This window comes from Rhopilema esculentum, chromosome 3 (assembly GCF_057945365.1).
Source record: "Rhopilema esculentum isolate cy_ngs chromosome 3, ASM5794536v1, whole genome shotgun sequence".
NCBI classification, from domain to species: domain Eukaryota; kingdom Metazoa; phylum Cnidaria; class Scyphozoa; order Rhizostomeae; family Rhizostomatidae; genus Rhopilema; species Rhopilema esculentum.
Window position 1 is genome coordinate 2,943,488 of NC_142817.1, and position 13,873 is coordinate 2,957,360.

At 37.3% G+C, this 13,873-nt stretch overlaps 1 protein-coding gene across 2 annotated transcripts in view; it reads left to right on the forward strand.

Annotated features, from left to right (window-relative positions):
- Positions 1–13,873, forward strand: part of LOC135692926 (SRSF protein kinase 3) — a 34,068-nt gene that overhangs the window by 5,694 nt on the left and 14,501 nt on the right. For both annotated transcript variants that reach the window (XM_065211276.2, XM_065211275.2), the window contains exons 2-3: positions 580–679; positions 12,330–12,451. In XM_065211276.2, coding sequence (XP_065067348.2) covers positions 580–679; positions 12,330–12,451 — 222 coding nt within the window. The remainder of the gene's footprint in view (positions 1–579; positions 680–12,329; positions 12,452–13,873) is intronic.

A 13,873-nucleotide genomic window follows, 5' to 3' on the forward strand; every position in this document is an offset into this window, starting at 1 on the left:
ACGTTTTAACTTTGCCTTTAATATCACCCCCTCTTCCCTGAGGTACTAATTTTATTGCAGTTTTGCACTTTTCTCAGACACTAACTTTCTGAGCATTTGGTGGCCACTCTCTTTGCCCCCTTGCTACGCTACTGCTTGTTCTGTAGTCACTGTTTTCTTTTAAAAGAGAGAAAGAATATAACACAGATAAACTTGTGTGTGCTTTAACTATCGAGCCATTTGCAAAAGCTCACAGAACCCTGCTGATGTTGTTGTTTTCCTTGTATGCATATCCTGATATACATTGTATTTTAGAGAATAATGTTTACAGAAAGCTAATTCGCTAAATCTATTACTATTGCATTCCTACTTACAGAAAACCAGTACTGTGTACTTTGATATCATTAAATACTCATAGTCTCTTTGATTCATAAACTTTATGGAACATTATTTTCAGCTAATGTTAGGGTGAAATATGTGCAAAACTGGACCCAAGCACTTGATTTCCTGCAGCTGCGTATAAAAACTTATGTTACAAGGAAAACCTTTTATGTACCGTACGCACTTGAACAAAAATTTAATGAGATTTATTTTTTCCAGTCAAAGTTATCCAAGCCAAGAAGCGCAGAACAAAACCTCCAGCCTCGAAAGTTCAAGCAAAAGTTAAAGATGATTCAACAAGGAAGCCACAAAGAAATAGGTCAGTCCTTTAAGCTATAGAAAGTGAATTCAGATTATTCATAAAATAAATTTGCGTTTGATGGTATAGTCACACTAGTTACTCAATTCCGGTTATGTTCTAACCGGTTCGTCGTGTCCGATTACTGCCCTTCCCAGTCTGGCTACAGCCACTTCAGTTTGTCGTGTCCGGTTACTGTCACTCCGGTGTATCATGTCTGGACTGTCGCTCCGATGTGTCATTTACGGTTACAGTCATTCCGGCTTGTCATGTCTACTTACAGCCAGTCTAGTCTATCGTGTCCAGTTATTGTCACTCCGGCTTATCTAGTTCGGTTACAGTCACTCGGGCTTGTCGTGTCCACTTACACTCAGTCTAGTCTATCGTGTCCAGTTATTGTCACTCCGGCTTATCAAGTCCAGTTACAGTCACTCGGGCTTGTCGTGTCCACTAACAGCCAGTCTAGTCTATCGTGTCCAGTTATTGCCACTCTCCGGCTTATCAAGTCCAGTTACAGTCACTCGGGCTTGTCGTGTCCACTAACAGCCAGTCTAGTCTATCGTGTCCAGTTATTGTCACTCCGGCTTATCAAGTCCAGTTACAGTCACTCGGGCTTGTCGTGTCCACTAACAGCCAGTCTAGTCTATCGTGTCCAGTTATTGCCACTCTCCGGCTTATCAAGTCCAGTTATTTTCACTCCGCCCAAAGTATCATGGGTGGTTGTAGTCACTTCCAACTTCCAGTCAGACCTACAAAGCTATACAATTAAGCTCCGCTTTCTTTTAAACTCCAATTTGGTCACCTATTTTCAATCAATATTTTGTGCGCGACTATGCCCGGAGTCAACTGTATTCCATTCAAATTGGAGAAAAGGTAAAAGATACGAAAGAGAGCAAAGGCAAGGGGCGTAGATAGCAAAATTTATAGGGGGGGGGGGGGGGTTGGGCAAGAAATTTGATTTTCCGACCAAAATTTGATAAAAAATTTCATTTTTCAATATTCTGCACATAACGTAAGGCGATTAGAATTAAAATTAAACTGACGATAAACTTCTATAATTTATTCAAAGCAAGTTTTATTAATCGTTCAACGCAAATAATCTTCTCATCTTCGTCCCCTAAAAAAGGCATTTGCAAATGTTTCAAATCAATTTGGGCAAAAGTTTCTCTGTTAATTGAGATACAGGCAAGGTTGGAAAGTCGATCCTCAGACATAATGCTTCTCAAGTACGTTTTCACTCGTTTCAAGCAGCTAATCGCTCCTTAATCATGGGCTGATGAAACTAGAAGAGTGAGCGTTAGACGCATTAACTTCGCTATATTTTCAAAATACGGTTTCAGGTTAAATTTTTTCAGAAATTGCAGCAAATCTTGGTGATCTCTTGGGATTGCTCCAACTTCGTTGAATTCCTAACTGTTTAAAACAGGGAAAAGATCTACATATTCTCGAGACACTGTTTCTGGAGAGGTGAGATATTTTTCAAAGAATCGCATTTAAGTGTAAAGATCCTCTAAGTCAGATGTTGAAGGTTCAAAACTCCTGCGGTTGTGTTGCTAAAAATTGTTGTAAACTTCAATCTTAAATCTTCTCTTCTCGTCTACAACAGGATCATCTACTGTATCTTTTTCATGATACCTTTTGCGTCTTAAATCTCTTTTTTCTTTAAATTCCGCTCTAATTTTGCAAGAAGCACTACGGTTTTCAGCCTTCTTTATAATTTCTTCAAAATGTTTATCGCGAGCTCTCATAGAAAAAAACTGCTGCACAAAGCTCTTAATCATCTGACATGAAACGCCAACATTTAGCATTGCACCTTGAAATTTGTCTGTTGCTGCCTTTGTTATGGTGAGAATGTCAAACCACAAGTATAACAATATCAGACAATCAAAATTCATGATGGTTTTCATGATACCTTCAGCATCGGCGAGGCTCCTTGCATCAAGCTCATTGCCAGTGATCAAGGCCCCCGACATAACAATTGAAGTTATCCTTTACATTTTCTACAGCACTCGCACTCGCTGACCAGCGACTATCTGAAATAGCTTTTGGCATTTACTTCTTCTTGTTTATTCTTTCTTGCTCTCTGTGGAATTCTAAAATTCGCTTGGGGCTTGCCATAAAAACCATATAACTTTTCAAGTAGACCAAAAAAAATCCTTCCTTTGAAATTAAAACACGTAGATACAAGAAACCGACACCATCGTCTTCTTATCTGACCACTAAGGAGCAATTCTGTTTTTTTGACGGATCCACTTCGAGCAAAAGCAGCATTAAGTGTGGTATTCCACACGGATCGTGCTTGGGACCCTTACTCTTCATACTATACATAAATGATTTTGAGAATTGTCTAAAAATTTCGATCCAAAGTATGTATGCTGATGATACAAGTGTGAATATCGCGTCAGAAAACCTGAATGAACTCCTCACAAATTTGAAAAACGAGCTGGAAAATATATCGAATTGGATAAGGATTAACAAGCTTAGTTTGAACACCAGCAAAAGTGAATTTATGGTTATAGGCCATAGGCGATAACTAAACAAAGTAGGCAATGATTTGCCAGACCTTGTCCTCGATAATGAAGTTATCAAAAGGGTTGACAAAACAAAATACTTGGGAATCAACATCGACGAAAGCCTTAATTGGAGAGAGCAGTTCAAAACTGTCAAAAAAATGTTGAAAGGGGGCTTGAACTCCTTAAGAAAGTTGAACAACATCCTTCCGCAAAGGAAACTTTATAAAGTTTACAAAGCTCTCTTTGAAAGCTATCTTCGCTATGGCAACATTGTTTGGAGTGCTCTCTCCAACACCAAACTATTCCAACTGCAACGTTCACAGACAAGAGCAAAGAGGCTAATAGCGAATGCCATGTATAAGGACGGATGGGCTTACAAATGGCTCCCTGTAAAGTCCTTGACCTCCTTCGACCATAGAGTCGTGACATATAAAATCTTGCATGAAGAATCGTTAATTTTCCGACAAGGTCAGAAATTTTCCGACAAAATGGCAGTTTAGCTTTACAGGGGGTTTTCGCCCCTCTGACCCCCACTATCTACCCCAGCATACCCTATCAGATTCTTTCCTATAGAAATTGTTTGTAGGCGTATTTCTGCGTGGGTTTCTGTTTCTTTTCAGGGTTAGAAGTTCTTATTTTAAAAGATCTATTCCTTGCATTTGGATGATGAAAATGCCAAAAATTAAGATTTTTGAAATTCATTTTTTTCTGAGAGAACTATTGCTTCAAAATGAACAATTCAGAGTTTTGGGGAGTTTGTAACTCGAATTTTCAAAATCGCAGACAGAAGGTAAAAATGCTCCTTGATCAAGGTTTATCTTAGATATTTCTCAGCCTAAAAAAGATTCTTAGGTAAATGGAAATAATGGAAGAAAGACAATCTGTAGGTTAAAATTTAAGGGTTCTTCTTTGCGAATATCTACTTTGTATCATATTTCATCCTGCAATTTGTCCATTATTTCATATTCAAAAATATCTTCCAATTTCGAAGCACATAAAAATCAGTCGCTATGTGTTGAAAATTATCATCATTTTGTTTTTTCTATGCAGACATTATTTTCCCTAGAAGCGCCTCACATTTCACCGACTTTGTTGTATATGATAGGCCATAAAATAATAGGCTATCCCTTACATCAAACTAGCTAGCACACAGTGGGTGAAAAGTAGCCTGTGCTCCAGACCCTTAACTTTCAAGTTAGGGGTCTGGAACACAGGCTAGTGAAAAGGGGATACCCTCTGTCTCCTTACCATAGAGATATGCTCCTTACCCATTTCTGCAAACTAGAGCAGGCACATTTTTTTTACTATCGTTTGCACTATTTTTTGCTTGATCCCCTTTTTCTATGATAACATTTTAACTATTTCTACTGGATGAAGTTTTGGCCTTTCCCATATGAGGCATATGTATTTTTGGACGTCAACACTTCGCTGTATTTATCATAAGCATATATTTTATTTCGAAGTGTGAATTTCAAACAAATAAAAAGGCCATACTCTTTTCTGCATTTAATTCATCTCACCCTAAGTATACGCTTTTCCGCTGTATGGCATTGTGTACATCTGTCACCCGTACATGAGATTTGAGTAAAACTCGATCAAGGTGAAATGCCGGTATATCTAGCGGCATTTTGCCGCCAAAGCAAAAGAGCAATAACCGATTTAGACCTGTGACTTTGCAGATGGCCGTTCGTCTTATAATGGCTTCCGTAGAAGATTTGCAAAGAGCCGGAAAATTTCGCAAAGACACGATCAATAATTTATTGCCATAAATCTTAAGTAGAAGCTGTCTTTGTGTGACAATTTTGTTGCACTGGGTTTTTTCATCTTGAAGCTTTGAAGTTGCTTTATTCAAAAGACAGTTTCTGCTCCAGGGCTCCTTTGTGGTGCGTTTATTTTTCTGTTTTGTCCTGCTGATGTATCTTGTCAGATAGCGTTCACACTGTAGTAGACTGCAATTCTTTAGGCATGCAAGAAACAATCTTCGTCATTAAAGGCTCTTGAGCAACCGGCATGCTTTGCGGTAGCTGTTGTTTTACACAAGACGGTTTGGGCTGTATTTTGTTTTTACCAGCCGTTCAATATTAGGCCGGTTTTAGAAAATTAGTCGCAAAGCATAAGTGGACCTGTTCCGCTAGAGTTTTTAACTATTTTTGCCTTGAGCAGGTGGACAACATTACATCCTCTGAGATTTTATCTAATCTACTGTTTCAAATGTTTGCGGGTAATTTAATTAAGCCTTACGGTGTGCTAACGTTATTTGGGGCAGCCTCCCAAAAACTAAACTTGATACCCTCCAACGTCTGCAGGACCGCGCTCGGTCAATAATTGAAAGCGCCAAATTAAAGGAAAACTGGACATGTAACTGGTTGAGCGTTGAAAGTCTCATTCGATTCGATCGATCGGTCATGACTTATAAGATTATGCAGAAATTGAGCCCAGAAAGCCTTTGGGATAAGTTTCAGCAAAGATCCTCGCAATCAAACAAGGTACTGTAGGGATCTGAATATTCCTATAATAAATACAAAGCATGTGAAAAAAAGTTTTAACTACTCTGCTCTTAAAGCCTGGAGGACGTTCCAATTGATATTAAAGAACTCCCGACTATTTGTCGCTTTAAAAAACAATTAAAGGATACTTAATTGATATTGTATTAGGGTAGCTCAAGGGTTGAATCGTGTAAAAAGAAGAAATATTATTATTATTAATATTATATTATAATAACAGAATGCGGAAGGGGGGTATAAGCGTTTTGTTTCTAGTAATATTCCAAAGCGTCACGAGAGTCACAATCCCCACTGAAAGCTTTTGGAAAGCACCTTTTCCAAGCTGTTTCAAAAGAACTAATTATTTTTCTTTAAAAAACCGACACCCCATTCTCAGTGCTGTAAAGTCATGTTGAAACTTTTCAACTTGAAAAGTGCCAAAATCAGAATAAATCAGCATAATAAAAAGTTGCAAGAGTTTATAACGTTGATTATGATTTTCAGCTGTTTACAGTTCAGCTGCCCCCCCTCTACTTCCGGCTTACAGTCACCCGTTGCAGAGTATAATCACATATTTTTTCAGTGATCAAGTGTTTCATCTCTAAAGTATTATTCAGGGTCAGAGTTTGTTATTTGTCTAAAATTTCTAGCTAGCGAATTAGTTAACAGTCGGGCTAGCATCTTACACAGTTGGCATTAGGAGGTCAGAGAAAGATCTTTCAAGATATTAGGAGGTCAGAGACAATTTCTGATGAATATAACGACTCAGAGTAGACTCAACTTTCGTATCTGCTTGGACGTTCGTTGACCTAAACATGGCATTATCGATCAATCAGTTACCATCATTATTATTATAGTATTATTATCAAAGATTTATTATTATGTATTATTATCCTTAGCTCTTCAGAACTAACAAACAATATAATTTTAATTTTTGGTGCTTTTTGCTTATCTTGTTTTTGTGCTGTCATTGTCAGTCAAATTTTATTGCTTTCCGTTTTTGCATAATAATCCCTAGTACCGTCTCGATTTTGCTACTTCAAGTCAGATTTTGAACCACGAGATATCTCCGTTTTTTAGCAAATAGTTCAGTATGTTTCGAAATACTTAGCTGCTCAAAGCAGGTCCTGCAGGGGCTTAGAGCACCCCTAACACCAACGTTCAGAGTTTTTCAAGACTGTTTGGATTTTTCCAATCGTCGAAGTTTTTAAGCTTCCTCAAACTTTAAATGGCCCGAGTAGCTGCACCAAGACTTCTCGCGGGAATTGTAAGTGATTTATAGCACCCCTAACACCAGCGTTCAGAGCTTTTCAATACAGTTTGGATTTTTCCAAACGTGAAAGTTTTTAAGCTTCCTCAAACTTCAAGTGGTCCTGTGTAGCTGCACCAAGACCTCTCGCGGGAATTGTAAGTGAACAGTTAAAAACTAGTTCTATTGATTTTTCGCAGCTTCCCATTAGCCTCTTTCCCATTAGCCTCTTTCCCATTAGCCTCTTTTGCTCGAAGTTGACCACTTTGCTTGCTCTCTGCAACCTAACTTGGCCATAATGTTTTTGCCCGCTGACTGTCCTAATTATTTCAGATATTTTTCTTTTTTTGCCTTTACAGCATTACCGTATTTCCTCTAAGGAACTTTGGTCTTAAAGGTTTCTTTAAATATCAATAGTAAACAGCCAATTTTTATAAACACTACTGCCGCCCCCTTTCCCCTAGAACAATGTTGATAGTTTAGAGAAATATCATGAAAGAAACGCAAAGAAAGTACTTTCTAAAATCCCAACCCGGTTCATGGTAAACCAACATTGCTCCGTGGGGGAGAGGGGGGTGATTTGATTCCAACACTTTTGACAGGCATTGTAGAACATATTCAGGCCTCGAAACTATTTAAATAAGCTGTAAACGAAAATTTCTAGAATTCCCCCATATAGATAATGTATATCAATGGAGCACGTAATAATAGCCTTATTTACCGCAAAAAAAGGTCTAAAAGTTTCTAAGTTCAATGGTTTCTAAAAGTTTGGTCATCGTAGGACTCTGTTTCTTACAGACGGTTGCTATAAAAAAAATTGCGGGTATATCAGTTATTATTTCTGTCAAATATGAATATTTAGATGACTTAATGTTTAGGTAATTTATGACAAGTAAGCAATCGAACATAATAGAGCAAAGTTGAGACAACTTATGGAAACTGTGAGAGCATTTTATCAAATGGAAAGATACCAAGAATTAATGAATTTATTCGATCTAAAACAGGGTACACAAGTTCGTTCAACATTCGTCAAACTCTTTAATTATTTTTTGAAATCTAAAATTTTTACACGATTTATATTAGAATATTGTTTATAAGATTATTCAAGATCAGAATCTTGGAATTTTTACAAATATTGTGAGCATGTTACTCGGCCTCAGCTAGCATATTTCTGTCTCATTTTTCGGCAGTTGCCGGTTTTGTGAAGTAAAGCCGAAAACCCACTCTGGAAAACGATCCGCGGATCGGATCAGATCGTGTTGTTCTGATCAGATTGGAATTCATGACGCAAGTGCTCTATTGTTTGAAAAGTTATAATTCGATATTGATCAGAAGAAAACCACTGTACCGGAACGGTTCAAGAAAAGGTTGAAACGATTTCAACTTTTTTTTCGATCCCTTTCGATCCGTCACGGATCAGTCATGTGACCATTTTTGCATCCAAAGCGCGTGCGCAACACAAAATCTGATCCGATCGCGGATCAGTTTCCGGAGTGGGTTTTCGGCTTAACAGGGAATCGTAGAACTGACATATCACGTTTTTCAAATAGCCTGGTTTTTATTCAAAAGCGTATTTTCCCCTGAAACCATATCAGATTTGAAAAAATATGAATACTTTAAAAAAATGTTCAGGCTCAAAACGATTAAAAAAAATAGTGCATCAGAATATTTATTTTCAGAAATAAATAGGTCAGAAATTTTTGTTCTTAGTTGCACCTTTCATAGTCCCATGTATTTAGATAATGTTATCATTCCCTAAAATCTTCTATGGCTTTTCTGGGGAAATTCCAGAGAATCCATTTCACTTGAGTTTTTGCAACCGCTGTCTTTTCATTTCCATGAGCGTTACATTTGGCGTTGTCTTGAAAATCTAATAGTTTGCTGGGATTTTTAATGGTAAATCAACAAATCTCAATGAATCGTTCAGCTAATGAAAAAGATACGGACCTGCTACCGTTTCATTACTAGAGGAATGAACGCTCCTTTGCTTGGAGTGATCCCCCCTGAAAAGGGCAGCTGTACAATTTAGACTTCTCATGAAGGTAAATGATCATTTGGAAGCGAAAAGAACAACAGTTGCAACTTGTTTTATCGTCTCGATCGCTTTATCATGGGCATAGTGCAGTGGTTCGTATATATGCGATTTGTTGACTTTGTTTTTAACATAAATAACACTCTTTGTTGGTTATAACATAGTCAGGTTATGTTGATCTACTCGTAATGTATGATGGAAATTATACATGATAAGTATCTTACTGATTTTGCTGTTTTATGCAATCACTTGTTTTGCTATCATAAGCACCCTTCATTATTCACAAAGCGTTCACTTTTTACTTCTAAACCTTGTTGTATGAATGCTTAAATCTAATTTACGACACTCGCATGGCAGCTTTTTAGCAATCGATTCGTGTGTGTTTTTTGGATAGACTCTGTAGACTATTAAGTGATAGATTCGCTCTCTATCTATCCAGCCTCTTGCGTCACTACCGTAGACCTTTATCTTCTGGTATCAATAAAGTTTGTTGTTTAGCATTGTATGAAATATTAATATCATGAAATAAAGTGCCTGTTTATGGTTGAAAGGATTTGGTTGTTCATATAAATAAAGTTGCTATTTACAAGCGCAATTTTTGATTTCGCGATCGAAAACTGAATATTCAAATTTCCATAATTTTATGCTTCTGTGATAATATATAGATAATATTTTTGGTGTCCGAAGTGCGTTTCCTCTGCATAGCTATTTTTTTCCGATAGAATATTTTTATATAGATTAAAAGCTATCTTTCCCTAGCAGGTATAAGCGTGAGAAGCAACACATACTAGCAAGCGGACCGAATCCAAAGTGCTGGATAATTTGATTTGCATTGATGTCTTTAGAACGAATTTTCCTGTAGTTATATTCGCTGATTTTAAGTAAAATCAACAACATTAACAGCGCTCTTGAAGTTATATTGCTATCTATGATGTGAGAAAGTCATCATGAAGTTAATCAGAAGTTATGAAAAAGCTTCATTGTGTCGCGTTTGTTCTTCTGTGCTTAGAAAGAGAAGAATAAAATGGAAAAGCTTCAGAGATTCGTATTCTGTCTGGAAGTTCGTCTTAGCAGACGTTGAGATAACCTGCGCAATAGTTCTGTAATGTGACGTCATAAAAATTCCTACAAGACACTGCATAATTTAGAAGTGCATCATGGAAAACCACTAAAGATGCCAAATCAGTTTGATATCTATTAAATTTGCTGAAAATCGATTGAGATGTGCAAGTTAAATGGGTTTTGGTAATGGACTACTGTTTTCTGGGTCAGGCTTGTAGATTTTAGAACCAAATGACAGTGAATTGATTGAGATAGAGCCTTTGCTCATCTGGGCATACATCAGCGAATTTGTAAAAATATACTTTGCATATTTGGAAGTACTCCGTTATGATGCTTAAAGCTGTTTTCCTTTTGAATTTATTTTCAAATTGATTATACTTGGTAGCTCTATCAGCCAAAAAAGCTGCCTCTGGGGGCCGTGGTAAAACCTTGCTTACCTTTTACAAGTAAATCGAAAGGAAAACAGAGAAAATTTACAATTTTGATTGAATAAGATTGAAAGACTTTTCTCTGCGTAATCTACATTCTTAAGTATCCAAAAAGGAGGCTAGTATGACCTCATGTTCTAATTAATTCAAATTTTTTGTCCCAAAAATGAAAACTTGAAGCCCAGTGTGGAATCCATGTAGCTTTCGCCGGAAATATCCGGCGTAGACGAACGGTCCCAAAAATGAATTAGCCTTTTTAACACTGCTGGTTTTTGTTAGTGGTGCAAGTAAGTTCTAGAATGTAAAAAATTTACCCTTTCCCATGGTCTCCGCGAGGCCGCTTATTCATTTGGAAACAATGATTGACATCTCTTGCTTGATCAAAGACTGTCAGCCATTGGAGCTCTTTTATCAAATAATTTGCTGTTGGCGTATCATAACTGCTGTTGGTAACTTTCCTCGAATCACGATTTTCTTGCCTTAAGGAGGTTTATCCTGCTAGAATCTCTGCATCTAACCCTTAAACAGAGTAATTATGCCGGATGTGGGACATTACCTTTATTTATCTGTACGAGTATATTTTTATGGAAGCAGTTTTTGGCATATTTTAGGTAGCCTTAAATGTGTGATATCTTTAAACATATAGCCTTAATATGCGTATGGGACAAAATGTCTACCGAGTTCTATTCCCAAATATTTAGCATTACCTACAACTTCAATATGAGAGTTACCGATGTGGATTTATAGGGTCAGGACTGATTTGTCTGACATTTTGTTATTATTAGCCCTAGAGCATATAAACATTGACTCTGTTTTCACTACAATAAGGGATATTATTCCTTGGTAAAATGTGAAATACTGATACCATCTGCGTACATCGTTACTTCGCTGTTTTTTAAAGAAAAGGCCACCGGAATATCCATGTGTATTAGGAAAAGAAGTGACGACAGACAGGACGCTTGAGGAAAACAACATTTGGTTTCATCTACATTTGAGGCTACCCCTATTAACTCTACAAAGCTCCGCCTGCTCTAGGTCTTCTGTACCGCAAAATTTGTCGATATTTAATTTTTCGAGCATACGAGCCACCGTATCCTTGTCCAGACCATTAACTAGTTCGGCTTTACTAAAATGTACTCTCTATCAGGACGTTTTGTTTCGCTTTTTCGAAGACGGTCGATACTCTCTTTGGTGCGGTTCATCGTAGGCTAATCAACCAAGCCTATTACATCTAGAATGTATTAGTCGTGCACAATCAAGGGTCTATGAATCAATAATAATTACGCTGAGTTATACAATGCTATGTGGTCCATTATACATATGTTATGTCGTCCAGGTTCACAAATCCAAAAAATATATTTTTCATGACATCGTATTTGAATATCGGATTTTTATGTAAAGTTGAAGTGTACCTTTGTGATGCTGATCTTTTGGATAAAGTAGTAGGGATTAGCCTGTGTCGATTTTAATCACTTTTTAAAGGTGCGGTCTCTGCCTTTGCTGGAGGGTGTGAATTTTGGTCATGTTTTCCTCCCACTCCTACACACGAAAATCCTTACATCAATCAGTTATTTAAGAAACAGTATCGCAGTCTGATTGATGAGTCCTTTTTGCCCAAGAGTTAGTGCTTTATTAACAAACGATAATGGAGTACAGTACCAGGTACCTTTGTTTTACTTAAAACAGTATACCTTGTTGTCTCTCTTAAAGAAAATATCACGGCAAGTGCGGATGATCTGAAAATCGCCCGGACATAAACTCGTAAATCTTGACATCTTGTGGCCTGCCGTTTACATCATTGAGTTTGCAACAGGTTTTACCCTCCGTTGTTCTCTTATTAAGATAAAACCGGTATTTTACTTAATTATTAGCACGGGTGCTAAAGGATTTTCTTCTCTTTTCAGTATCTCGCAGATGACCGAAGATGGTGGAGATGAAGACTACAGATATGAATCTTCAGATTTGTCTGAAGATGATTACGAAGAATCGGAAGAAGAACAGGAAGATCCATCAGATTATTGCAAAGGTATAATGTCTTACTTCATCCCCATTACCCAAGACCGATGACCCCTTACTGTTTGTCAGTTTCGACAGCCGCATAACATGGAGCGAAAATGTTTTTTTTCCGCGTTATTACCCAAGACCGATAACCCCTTGCTGTTTGTCAGTTTCGACAGCCGCATAACATGGAGCGAAAATGTTTTTTTTTCGCGCGTTATTACCCAAGACCGATAACCCCTTGCTGTTTGTCAGTTTCGACAGCCGCATAACATGGAGCGAAAATGTTTTTTTTCGCGCGTTATTACCCAAGACCGATAACCCCTTGCTGTTTGTCAGTTTCGACAGCCGCATAACATGGAGCGAAAATGTTTTTTTTCGCGCGTATATTGACGTGATTAGCGTTCCTGCGGAAAATTTATCGATCCATCCCAATAAGAATGATATAAAAAGATATGAGAAAACCAAGCTTGAATTTTAACCTTTCTTCTACTTCCATTTTATGGAATCCAATAGATAAATCATCTAATTAGGGCACATTTATGGCATTGACTCAAGGCCTACAAAGCACTAATTTTTGCCTTGTTTTTCTAAAGTTTGACTGTGGAACTGAAGAATCATAGGCCTAGGCTTTTTAAACAGAGAAGGAGATACGAACTATATAAAGGTAAATTTCAAAGAGTTTGAGAATTTATCGACAATGAAGGTAATATTTAGCAAAAAGGTTTCATTTTTTTTCAACAAATATAAAACAATTCAGGATGAGGCATCGTGAACATTTTCCAAAATCGTTTATTAAAATGTGAGGCATAGCTTCCCAATTTGACCGTTTTGTCCAGTTTTCTTTTCTTGTACAAAAGCGCCGAAGCTGTTTCAAAATCGAGCTGTTTCAAGATCAGCTACGTAAATTTGTTGTCAATCTGTTCTAGTGCAAGGTTTCATGAATTTACTGCATACCCTAAAATATATTGTTGTCTTAACTTATCAGTTAATTGCACCCATTTTAAATTTCTTTTTGCCGTAAATCTATGAAAGTGTACGAATTTTTCCGCCTATACCAACCAATTTCATTTTTCTTTTGTGCCGTGAAGATCAATCACTAACAAATCAACATGCGGTATCGTGCCAATTTTTAGATATGATGAATTCAAATATTGGATTATTTCTCTTTAAAACTTACGTTTTTTGAGGTTTACTCACGACATATATTTTAAATAAAATCAGCTGTTTGCGGTGAACCCAACCTTCTGCACGCTGCACCTCCTAGGAAGACTGGATCGCAATCAAAGTGTCGCATGATCGATTGGCGGCAAAAATCCTGCGCGTCGCTCTTTGGTCACAGCTTGCAGGCGCAAAAACTTTTTCGCTCTATGCTCAGTCACACAAATTTCAGCTGCCAAAAAGCTGGAATTTGTCCATAAAGAATTAGTATCTTGAAATTTTAATTGTG